Genomic DNA, 13,230 nt, shown 5'->3' on the forward strand with positions numbered 1-13,230 from the left:
GGACGTTTACTATACCTGAGAGAATGATTTGTCATGCCAGGCATACACTGTGCTATTCTGGCACGATTTTAAGCTTATTTGCAGTTGCCAACTGATTTTCTGAGTCATCCTGAATTTCACCTTCATTGTTCGTTGTTTCATGTACAGCATGTTGCATGGCCTGAGAGTATCTTACTATTGGGATGTCATACAATCAGAAGAATTTCTGTCATGTCACAAATTTCAGTCGGCTGTTTGTTAATATTTTGAGAAGCATGTGGCTATATTGTTTTTTTTTTGAGTGGGCAAAGCTTTATTGCAAATTATCAATGGGTAGTACTGTCTGTCAGGGCCATGGACATGCACATCATCGTATGTCAATCGTGCTGAACGTGTTTGTACAGTATGAGCACATATCCGACTAACAACTTCATTGTGCAATGTGAGTAGTCACTTGACCATGATATCAAAAAATCACAGTATATGCCTGGCATTAGACTACTAGAAATCACTTGTACTGCATGGTCGAGAGAAAGATAAGAGATTTAGACTTTTTAAGGAAAAAATACAACTGAAGGCTATGATCGATACAATTTGACAATTTAGAAAAAAAATGTAAAAATATATATTTTTGCCTTTGTGGTGCAACAATGAACAGAACAACTTGACTTTGCTTAAGTCAGGCTAAGGTTGAAATGGTGCTCTGAGAGACAGAAGTGCAAGGATGCTTCATGAAATTTGATTAGCATTCTCTTAATAGGCTGGCTGAGATGAGCTGAAGCACTACTGCAGGGCAGTAGAGAGAAGTAGGAGTCTACTCTTGTCCTACTCCAGAATGTTTGCAGCTTGCGGCAGGTGACATACAGGTGTAGATAGGTCAAGTACTGCCATGATTAGGGAAAAAGCCCTGTAGGAGAAGACGGTTTATCATAGCATGTAGAAACGGTGAAGGCCACATCAATGCAGGAAGCCTGAAGGCATTAACAAGTGACTGGCACCACACAGAAACATTTTTGCTCCCTATGTGTGTCTGGTGTAATCGCCTACTGCAAGGGTTGGAGGCTCCTGTCCTACGGCATCATTATGAAAGCACATTTTCCAAAATGTTGTAAAGAACTTTGGTTTTCCTCTTCCATGTAATAACATTCAAAGAAAGCGAGTCATTGCAGTGAATCATAACTGAAACATGTAGGGCAGGAATTTTGACTCACCTACTTTTCCTTTTAGGTTAGCCAAAATCACTTTCTAAAACAGACAGTTGGATGTCACTGAAGCTAAGACAACTGTTAACATTCATTTATTCTGTGTCTCTCAAGTTCTTTACCCCAGTCCTACAACCACCAATATCAAGTGAAAAGACACCACTAAAGACGAGAAAAAAATGTGTGTGAATGTCCCAGTGAAATGCAGCTAATGTTGCCAGCAGGGGAGAAATATGGCCAATCCAGAAGCTAAATGAGTCACTGAGAGTCAATCTGCTTTTTCATTGCTGTTGGGCATTCCTTGGGCTCAGGCCTCCCTGCGTTGGTTTGTGCTCAGACACACACACGCAGCTTGAGGCTGGGGCCCTCGCTTGCTTTGACAGCCTCCTGCTTGCTCTCCCCTTCCCTGCTCACCGCAGCTGTTGATGAGTTCTGAGCGGCTGCTGCTGGCCACAGAAGGCCAGTGCCTGTGTCACATTTCTCCACGCTTCTTGCCCGCACCGAAAATGAAGACATCTTGGCAGTGCTGTACATGGCGCGGCAATAGTTCACAAGGTATCTGGGGGAATAAGCATAAATAGGCACATATTAAAATATGCAGTTATTAATTCAGGCAATATAGGGATTCCTCATGATAGAGTGATTGGCTGATCCCTAAACTCCGTTCTTCTGCAAAATATATTAACTTTTTAAAAAACGGAGTGTATCATTTTTGCTTTGGGAGCAGAGTTTAATTTTGCTCAAGTTAATTCTGTTTGTAGATGTATACACTATGTTTCTTGCAATGTTCACTTAATATACACTGTGGATTTTTAATCTAAATGCTGACATTTGGACAGAGGATTTGAGTAAATTGGATTTATTTATTGCACAGAAAATAAGAAACAAGTAGAGCTCATTCAGTCCATACGGCTCTTCTGGTAGGCTAGTACCCAGTTTTATAAGGTGGTATGGAAATCTCATTTAGGTAAAATGGAAACACTTTTAAGTTGTAGAGTCTAATTTAGTATGTTACAGATACTGATATTATTGATACACAATGTTCTTTTAGTTTGTCTCAAAATAAATTCATTCCGAATTGCATTGTATGCATATACACTTTGAAAAATAACACAAAAATGGCTAAAAGTGTTTCCAACACATCTTTACAAAGCACATTTTATTGCAATTCTCATACCAGATTCACAGCAGTTGCAACAACTGTACCAATCATAGCTGGGTTCGAAGGACCCAAAGTATGTCAGTTTTCCTCTGACCTCCCAAAGATTTGTGTGTATGTAAGGTTAATTGATATCTCTAAATTGTCCTGATATGAGGGTGTATGAGTTTGTGCGTGAGTGTGCCCTTCGATGGACTGGCAATTCATTTACTGCTGGTTCCTTTCTTGCACCTAAAGGTGTAGAGATTGACCAAGTGAGTGACATGCATACAGGGGTACCATCGAGAGTGTTCTGACCAGCTGCATCATTGTCCGGTTTGGGAACTGCAGAGTCTCTGACCATAAGGCCCTAAAATGGAGAGTGCACACTGCAGAAAAGATTGTTGGGTCCTCTCTGCCCTCCATCGAAGACATCATTGTAAAGCATTGTATCCGTAAAACCTAAAGTATTGTGAAGGACCGATTCCCACCCCTCCTCCCACTGTCTCTTTGTGCCACTTTCATCTGGCAGTGGATGCTGTAGCATCCCAAACAGTTCTGTCAGGTACTACAACAGCTTTTACTGCTTGGCGGTCCGGACTCTGAACTTTGTGCTGCCCCCCGCCCTCAGTTCTGCCCCTAGTGCTGAATTTATATGCAGTACATTTGTTATTCTTGTCACTATTTTACTGTTATTATTTATTAATTTATTGCTATCTATTTCAAATCATTGCTATCTATTCACTTACCTACTATTTATTTTATATTATTTACTTATCTATTATAGTATAGTATAGTTCTTTTACCTGTCTTGTACTTGTCCTGTGTTTATGAATATGTTGCACTGCAGTCCTGGAGTATGTTATTTTGTGCTACTGTATGCTGCAATATTGTGTAAGGATTGAATGACAATAAAGCCATTTGATTTGACTTGACTACATTCAGAAAACAAATGCCACTAGGAGACATGGGGAATTGTTGTATACTCCATAAATAGTTTAAACACCCTTATCAGACATGACTAGAACTGCTATTATTCTTTACAAATTAAAATAAAAAATGAGTGAAAAATATTTTGGCATTACCCTGTGTTGCATCAGTAACAGAATGATAATTAGTACCAAAGGAATGGGTCCATGGGCGGCACGGTGGAGCAGTGGTAGCACTGCTGCCTCGCTGTAAGGAGACCCGGGTTCGCTTCCACCTGGGTTTGCATGTTCTCCCCGTATCTGTGTGGGTTTCCTCCGGGTGCTCCGGTTTCCTCCCACCGTCCAAAGACATGCAGGTTAGGTGCATTGGCGATCCTAAATTATCCCTAGTGTGTGCTTGGTGTGTGTGTGTTCACCCTGCGGTGGGCTGGCACCCTGCCTGGGGTTTGTTCCTGCCTGGCGCCCTGTGTTGGCTGGAATTGGCCCCAGCAGACCCCTGTGACCCTGTGTTAGGATATAGCAGGTTGGATAATGAAAGGATGAATGGCTCCATATATGCCAACTGAGGCTTCAATGATTCGTGAAAATATTTGTGTGCGTTAACAGCAAGTAAATGTACAGTATGTGGAACTATAAATGGGGGTACTACACAGAATTATATATTTATTTATATGGCCTAAATTTAGGCCCTAAACCTAATCCAATCTTAACCTCAATCATTTTAGAAAATATACTGTAGTTAAAAAATGCACCCCTACCTCTTGGGTTTAGAATAAGGTCATGTTGTAAAACCTCTAAAGCTATAAAAGGTCATTAAAGGAGGTTAACGTTACGAAGAGTATCCTGCCATTAAAAGTACTGCACCAATACCCCAAACATTATGGGGGCAACCGACTAACCTGTGCTGTTAACAATTTGTAAAATCTCAGAGAGAGCAAGAGACAGATTGTAGACAGAAACCGTATTTAAGGAAAGCCAGCTTCTGAAGAAAGAGAAAGTTTTGAATTTTATTTGTTTGATTTTTTGTAAACATTTCCAGAATGACATGGATGTGCATTTACACATTCCATGAATAGAACTTAAAAATGTTCAAATCCTGGCAATCAAACCACTTGATATTACTTTGATTGAACAACACTATTACACATTAAATCACTGTTAATACATTTCTGAGAACCTACATCAAGTCCATTGAGGCACATCCCTTTTAGATTGAAGAATGCAGAAAAAATCCAGTCAATGGATTACATGAAAACCTAATATTTGGATGTGTTGTTACTTTTCCTAAGCTCAGTGTACCTTAGATAGATAGATAGATAGATAGATAGATAGATAGATAGATAGATAGATAGATAGATAGATAGATAGATAGATAGATAGATAGATAGATAGATAGATAGATAGATAGATAGATAGATAGATAGATAGATAGATAGATAGATAACTTTATTAATCCCAAGGGGAAATTCACATACTCCAGCAGCACATTACTGATACAAAAAACAATATTAAATTAAAGATTGATAATAATTCAGGTAAAAAACAGACAATAACTTTGTATAATATTAATGTTTACCCCAAGGGGTGGAATTGAAGAGTCGCATAGTTTGGGGGAGGAACGATCTTCTCAGTCTGTCAGTGGAGCAGGACAGTTACAGCAGTCTGTCGCTGAAGCTGCTCTTCTGTCTGGAGATGACACTGTTTAGTGGATGCAGTGGATTCTCCATAATATATAGGAGCCTGCTTATTTAACTTAATTTTAATGATCCTTCTATCTCTTGTACCCTGTTTTTGTCAGTGCAGGGTTTGCATGTTCTCTCTGTGTCCATGCGAGTTTTCCTCTGGTTCTCCTCCCACATTGCCAAAGACATGTAGGTTAAGTTAACTGGCAGCTGTAAACTGGCCTAAGTGTGTGTGTGTTTGTGAGTGAGCCCTGTGATGGTCTAGTGTCCCGTCCTTGGCTGTTTTCCTTGCCTGGTGCCCTGTACTGTTGAGATAGGCTCCAGCTCCTTGTGACTCTGAAATGGATTTTGTAGTAGTAGTATTGTATCTGCATTAGATTTTAAAAATTTGCAAAGAATTGGACTTGCAAATTAGAATAAGTTGAATTGAATTGAAGGCATCAGGTTGCTTTTTGGATAGTAACAATACAAAGCACCAACCAAACTCCAAGTGTATCATTTATTAACCATATAGTACACTACCCTTAATATGCTGTTCATAATCTAACACTGTCTAATATTATTCAATGGTCGTTTTAATGCAAGAATGCATTTTTAGTTAAAGCAAATGATGATACAGAACTCATTGCTAAAAAAGAATTCCACACCTTTCAGGCATAATTTATAAAGATAAGATCAATCATTCCATTTTTCAGCATCATTTTTCTCATGAAACATTCACACAATAAAGAGGAATACCCAGAAGGAGAAACATGAAAAAAGCAGTAAATTCTGAAAGAGAAGCCTTGGCGTGATCATGTAATCAAGTATGGGAGTTTAGCTTCAGAGTGATTTGCCGAACCCTCAGCTGCACACTGTAATGTAGACAAGCATGAGCAAACAGGTACATGTACTCACTAACTAATGTTGGCATTCTGTTTGATCCTTCAGTTTTCACCCAGAGCACAACTGATAAAAGGGTAAACATGATTGTATGCCCAGTAATATTTGAATAACTAAAAAATTTCCCCTGAAAATACATTTTACAAACCTTAATGTTAAGAATTTGCTGCTCCTTGTTATGCCCAAATGGCTTTTAACTTTATACAAATTATTAATGATGGCTTCTAGCAAGAACATAAAAATAGAAAAGTTTGATACCCATTTTAAGATTGTGTCGTTCCAGCAATAAGCAGGATTATCTAAACACCGTCAAGTTAAGGGGGCATTTTCAGGGCTTCAGTCTGGTAAAACAAAATCATATTTTTGGTCTATTTGGCTTAAGCTAATAAATATGAACTTCAGCTTGATATTAGAAATGCTACAAAATTTTTCAAAGGATTTATGGATGATGGCAGAGAAAATGTGTGCATGTTCGGATGGCAGTGACTCTTTGGTTGAAAAAGACTAAGCCTGCGCATCTTCCCATCTGAAACATAACTGTCAATTTCAGCCCCAATAAACAATGAAGGAACAAAAAAACACAGCTTAAATCTGGTAGTATAAAATCAGTGAGATTTTTTAAGTAATTGATTTTCATTATCATATTTATAACCTACACAAAAAAATATATAATATGGTCATGTGTTTTGACTTCCTCCAACTTTTAGCATGAAGCAGCAGTCAGTGATGTTCTCTGGTCGCTGACATCATACAATTGTTTTTAAGATGGAAACTACATGAGAGAAAGTGTTCAAAAATCATTTTGTCCAAAACAAGGGAGAAGGACAGTTCATTTGAGGGGGCAATGCCCCCTTTTTCCATCCCCTTCCCACAGTAGTTTTATAACTCTGAGTGTGAAGAACTTAAGATCATTATTATCATCAGTAGTGCCATTTAGTCTTTCTACTACAGTGTGGTGTAGTTGCTATAAAGACTTTAAACCTTCAATTGTAAATACCTTGTAAGTAACCTCGGACAAAGCTGTCAACCAAATTATACAGAAATAATGGACTGATCAAATTTGATAGTATTTAAGAAACTGAGAAGAATAAACAACATTACAATTGTGATGACAACAGGCCACACAGCTCAGCAAGCCTGTCAATTCTGTTCTTCTGCATTCTCCAAAATAACATCAAGTTAAGGTTTAAAGGTCCCACTACTCTCCACCACACTACTTGATCATTTATTTCATGTATCTGTGGTTCTTTGAGCGACAAAAACTTTGTAACATTTGGGCAATAATCTGCCTTTGGCAAGTTCTCAACTGTGCCTCCGTGAATTTATTTTAAAGTAAACTTCTGGGATCCATTGCATTAATTCCTTTCACAATTTTAAACATTTTGATCATGTCTCATCTTAACCTCCATTTGTTTAAACTAAAAAGAATTTGTGGAGGAAGGCAAAAACAAACAGCATGTCAGGTCATTTCACGTCTTAAGGCATAAAGTGAGAAATATTTGTTATTAGCCAACCCGCGGCGTAGCATATCCGCATAATTATTTATTGATGTGTGAACACTTCCTGAAAGACACAGTTGTCCAAATGGGGTGGGTTTGAGGATACGACTGTGAGTGAATGAAAAGATGGAACTCTGGAGAGGGCAACATACAATTGTTCGTGACTAAAAACTGGCTCCGTCTTGTGTCTTGCCTGCCATGGTCGGCCACCTTAGTGAATTATATATATAGATAGAAGATTATACCATAGCATGCACAGCGTAATAGTAAACTAAATGTAAAAACATTGAATAACACTGAGAAAACCTTGAACAACAGAGAAAACTTAACACTACAAGAGTTTGCGCTATAGCACTACGAACCGCTCTGTAAAAACACTTTTTTAATGAGTTTTAAGCACAGGGAAAAAAATGAACATTTGAAAAATCCGTAATTTAATAAACCACCAAGAAAAGTAACATTGCAACAATGCACACTACGAACCGATCGCTGTAAACAGAAGTGAAAACAAAATCAAGCCCAGTGCATTCTTTAACTGCCTTCTCTGCCTTATGCGTCCAGCCCCCTCTTTCTTGTGCATATGTGTCTCTCTCATGCGCCTGTGTGTGTCTCTCTCTCTCCTGCTGCCTTTGTGTGTGTGTCTCTCTCACGCGCCTGTGTGTGTGTGTCTCTCTTACGCGCCTGTGTGTGTGTGTCTCTCTCTCGCGCTGCCTGTGTGTGTGTCTCTCTCTCGCGCTGCCTGTGTGTGTGTCTCTCTCTCGCGCTGCCTTTGTGTGTGTGTGTCTCTCTCTCATGCATCTGTGTGTGTGTCTCTCTCTCGTACTGCCTTTGTGTGTCTCTCTCTCACGCTGCCTGTGTGTGTGTCTCTCTCTCTCTCTCTCGCACTGCCTTTGTGTGTGTGTCTCTCTCTCGCGCTGCCTGTGTGTGTGTGTCTCTCTCATGCGCCTGTGTGTGTGTCTCTCTCTCGTGTGCCTGTGTGTGTGTGTATCTCTCTCTCACACCTGTGTGTCTCTCTCACGTGCCTGTGTGTGTGTGTGTCTCTCTCTCGCGCGCCTGTGTGTATGTCTCTCTCTCTCTCTCTCACGCGCCTGTGTGTGTGTCTCTCCCTCGCGCGCCTGTGTGTGTGTGTCTCTCTCTCGCGCGCCTGTGTGTGTGTGTCTCTCTCTCTCGTGTGCCTGTGTGTGTGTGTCTCTCTCTCTCTCGTGTGCCTGTGTGTGTGTCTCTCTCACACCTGTGTGTGTGTGTCTCTCTCACCGCCTGTGTGTGTGTGTCTCTCTTACGTACCTGTGTGTATGTCTCTCTTTCGCGCCTGTGTGTGTGTGTGTCTCTCTCTCTCGTGCGCCTGTGTGTGTGTGTCTCTCTCACGCGCCTGTGTGTGTGTGTGTCTCTCTCTCTCGCACGCACCTGTGTGTGTGTGTGTCTCTCTCGCAAGCGCCTGTGTGTGTGTCACTCTCGCACGCCTGTGTGTGTGTGTCTCTCTCGCACGTCTGTGTGTGTCGCTCTCTCTCTCTCTCTCTCTCTCTGGCTCGCTCGCTGCACAGGGAATGCACAGGGAGAGACTGAACACGCCTGTGTGTGTGTGTCTCTCTTGCACACCTGTGTGTGTGTGTGTGTGTCTCTCTCTCTCACACCTGTGTGTGTGTGTCTCTCTTGCGTGCCTGTGTGTGTGTGTCTCTCTCTCACGTGCCTGTGTGTGTGTGTGTGTCTCTGTCTCTCTCGTGCGCCTTTGTGTGTGTGTCTCTCTCGCGTGCCTGTGTGTGTGTCTCTCTCTCTCTCTTGTGTGTGTGTGTGTCTCTCTCTCTTTCGCGCGCCTGTGTGTTTGTGTGTCTCTCTCGCACGCCTGTGTGTGTGTGTGTGTGTCTCTCTCTCTTGCGCACCTGTGTGTCACTCTCTCTCTCTCTCTGGCTCACTCGCTCGCTGCGCAGGGAATGCACAGGGAGAGATTGAACACGTGCGGAAATCATCGGCGCGCACGGCTGCTTAGTGAATTGTTGGTGGGCGGGGCTCTGTCTTGCATCTTGCCTGCCCATGGTCGGCTGCTTTAGTGAATTAAAAGAATTTGTGGAGGAAGGCAAAAACAAACAGCATATCAGGTTATTTCACGTCTTAGGGAATAAAGTGAGAAATATTTGTTATACTAGACTGACACAGTGGTATCGTGATTAACACTGATACCTCACAGATCTCATTCTTGTTTTGTCATGGAATCACACCATGAACAATCTCAGGTTGCACATTTTGCACTGTAAAAACTGCCGCTGGCCAGCTGTGAACCCACGATGTCTGAATTACTAAGGCCCTTACAAGCAGTTTCTCTATAGTGAGAGCAATAAAAGAACTTCCATTCTTGGCCATTCATAGCCTGCTGTAAGTGCTGCAAGTGAAGGGCTGAGCTCGCTCTCTCATCTACCTTTCTGTCCAGCACCATCTCTACTCTTCTCATAGCTGGTAGTGGTTTTTGTGGATATTACACGTTATGTCCATGTTTATGTGGGATATTCACCAACTATTCTATTTTTCCACACACATCTATATATGTGTATATTGAGTTAATTGGCAGTTCTAAAAATTGTCCCGATTGGGATGTAAGAGTGCATGGAGCTTGTGAAGAACTGGCGCTCCTTCCAGGGTACATTATTGTCTGGCATCTCATCATACTGGATATGTTCCATCATTTAAAGCACTTTGAGCTACATTATTTGTATGAAAATGTGCTATATAAATAAATGTTGTTGTTGTTGTTGTTCCAGTCCTCACTTGTTTCTGAATGAAGTTAAGCATGTTCCAAAATGTTATTTTTTTAAATTTGCAATTAAATCTGTACCTTTATAGAGTCATCTTGTGCTGCCTATAAACATCAACAGCGTTAGACCTGAATTTAAATTTAAGTTGCCATTACTTATCTTTCTTAGTCATCCTGTTTGGAATTTGTTTTCCCTCAACAACAACATTTTGCGTACCATACTCACTTATGGTATCATTTGGTAGCTCCAATTCTGTCAACTAGTGGCATGAAATGTGGAACTCAGTCTCTAAATAATCAACATAATCATTTTTCAGTGACCAGCCTCCATAAACCACCTTCTTTTGACAGTAGGAAAAGAGCCATATAGACATCAGGTAAATTGTTATTCCCTATTTCAGCTCATCATGACTCAAAAGAATCAATTACAGTATGTAAAACAAGAAACCATCTATCCATATCTGGAACCTTCATGATTTAATCTCAGGGTGATGAAGAGGATGAGCTCATTTCAGCAGCAGCAGGCAGAAAGCAGAAACTAATTCTGAATGGAACCTCTCACAAGGCACATGTACACACTATAGTGGCCAATGCACTATTTTACTATTTGGGAGGAAGACCAGAGGACTAGGAGAAAACACAGGTAGACACAAAGGAAATGAGCATATACCACACAGACAGTGACCAGGCTGGAATGTACTTGGTGTCTTCTGTAAGTATAATACAGAAGTGCTAAACACATTACCACAATGGTATAGCAAGCAAACAAATTTTATTATACACTTCTTAGCCACAACATTAAAACCACTGATAGTGGTGAAGTGAATAATATTGATTATCTTGTCACAATAGCACCTGTCAAGGGTTGGGGTATATTAGATAGCAAAAGAATAGTCAGTTCTTGAATGTGATGTGTTGGAAGAAGGAAAAATGGGCAAGCATAAGAAATGAATTTAACAAGGGATTCATTGTGATGGCTAGAAAACTGGGTTAAAACATCTCCAAAACAGAAGTTCTTGCTGGGTGCTCCTTATATGCAGTGATTAGTACATACCAAAAGTGGTCCACGGAAGGACAACCGGTGAACCAGCGACGGAGTCATGAGCGCCCAAGGGTCATTGATGTGTGTGGGAAGTGAAAGGCTGGAATGTCTGGTCCCGCAGAAGAGATACTGTGGCACAAACTGCAATGCTGGACATGCCCTACCACTGCAAAAATTGTTCAGGAATGGTATGTGATATAAGGAACGTGACAAAGAATTCAATTTGTTGGCTTGGTCTCCAAATTTCACAGATGTCAATTCTGATTGTGCATTTGTGGGATGTGCTGAAAAAACAAGTCTGATCCATGGATGCCCCACCTCTTAACTTATGCGACTGCTGCTAACGTCTTTGTGCCATATACTACAAGACACCTTCCGAGGTCTTGTCATACCTTGACAGATCATAACTGTTTGGAGGCACGAGCAGGACCTACATAGTATAAGGCAGGTGGTTTTAATGTTGTGGCTGATGGTGTATATTGTCTCTTTCTATAAAGAACCTAATCCAGTACAGAAGTTTAGTTCAATTGTTTAGAAATTGTAGAAGAGGTGACTGCCTAACATAACATAACATAAACCTGTTTAATCAAATTCATATTTACAAGGGTCTTGAGCTAGACTTAACAGCACTGGTGAAAGGCAGGGAAAAAGCACTGCGCAGTGCACCAGTCTACCACTTGGGTCACACACACACACACACATACACGCACACACACACACACACACACACACACTGGTCAAGTTAGATTTACCAATTAACTTAATGTGCAATGTCAGAGGAAACCCAGAGGACCTGCAGGAAAACTCACATGGATTGTGCTAAACCCCACACTGACAACAGCAGGGAACAGGGAGCCCAACCCAGCATTCTGGGCGATCAGTAGCCACTCTGCCACTATATGGCACCACCTGTCAAATATGCAAACGTAAAATATATTTGTAAAAATTGTTACAATATAGCATGATTAAGTAAAATGTGATCTACTGTTAAAACACAATAAGCAAATAATAATGATAATTTGTATTCTGTTATGCTTACTTTGAATGATAAGCTATTTATTCAAGGCTTATTACCAATAACTTACTGTCAAAAACACACATTTTGTAAGTTAATTTTATATTATAGAAGCTATTTATTCACATAAAGAAATGCAATTAGAACAGAATGTCCAATCAATAATAAAGCACTCATGATGCCCTTAGGGAGAATCATGGCACTGAGGATCTTGCTTTGTATGTTGCAGTTCCTGTCATCCAAGATGTGAGTTTAGTCTTCAAGTAAAATTTGTCTGTTGAGGACTTTTTGTTTTTCAAGTTTTCTTTAAGGCTGTATTGAAATACCCATAAGCAATGTAAAGTACACTATCTTGTGATATTTACATTTATTTAAGGAGTTGATGCTTTTCCCAGATCATAAATGAACTGTACAATTGTTTCATTGTTCCCAGTACTGGAGCACATTCAGGTTAACTGGTTTGTTCAGAGTGGCACCAGAGACTGGTGGCTTAGCCAAAATCTCTTGGCCTGCAGTAAGCAAAAGAGAAATTAAATAAAATAGCATTGCTTCTTACGATATTAGTAAAATATTTTTATTTATGTTTAATAACCATGTATATTACCCAAGAATATGGACATACTACAAAGCGGCGTTTCAAATATTTATAACTGGGTGGATAAAGTAAAACTATTTTAATATGTCTGTCTTATACATTTATGCTTTTTTCACATCTGTTTGATGGTCATTAGTCAAATTAATTTTCAGATACAATAAAGAGGCGCAGTCATGGTATATTAGCTTCAGAACAGAAAATAAATACCAGTAGATTGCTTAGAACCATGCAATTAAACTTTAATTAAAAGATTAATTGCTCATGAATTAAATAATGAAAAATTCATAGGCATAAGGCCAAAATTACAGTGCCATAATGCAGATTAACTTTTACAGACAGAAAATTTTCTCTCATATGTGTATATATTCTATTGTAATATTCTGCTCAATAAGACAAATCAGGGAACTTGGTTGAGCATACAGGAGTAAATCTTTTTTATTTAATTTAGGAAAATGTGGAGAAAAAAGATAATTTAAAATCCCCAAAAAATACGCAGGCCAAGAAGACTAAAAGAATGTGCGTCA

The 13,230-nt window shown here is 40.0% G+C and overlaps 1 protein-coding gene across 1 annotated transcript in view; it reads right to left on the minus strand.

Moving 5' to 3' along the window:
- Positions 1-607: 607 nt before the first annotated feature.
- LOC114659139 (uncharacterized) overlaps positions 608-13,230 on the minus strand; it is a 510,099-nt gene continuing 497,476 nt past the window's right edge. Inside the window, exon 6 of the mRNA XM_028811406.2 lies at positions 608-1,740. Coding sequence (XP_028667239.1) covers positions 1,515-1,740 — 226 coding nt within the window. The 3' untranslated portion in view covers positions 608-1,514. The remainder of the gene's footprint in view (positions 1,741-13,230) is intronic.

This window comes from Erpetoichthys calabaricus, chromosome 10 (assembly GCF_900747795.2).
Source record: "Erpetoichthys calabaricus chromosome 10, fErpCal1.3, whole genome shotgun sequence".
NCBI classification, from domain to species: domain Eukaryota; kingdom Metazoa; phylum Chordata; class Cladistia; order Polypteriformes; family Polypteridae; genus Erpetoichthys; species Erpetoichthys calabaricus.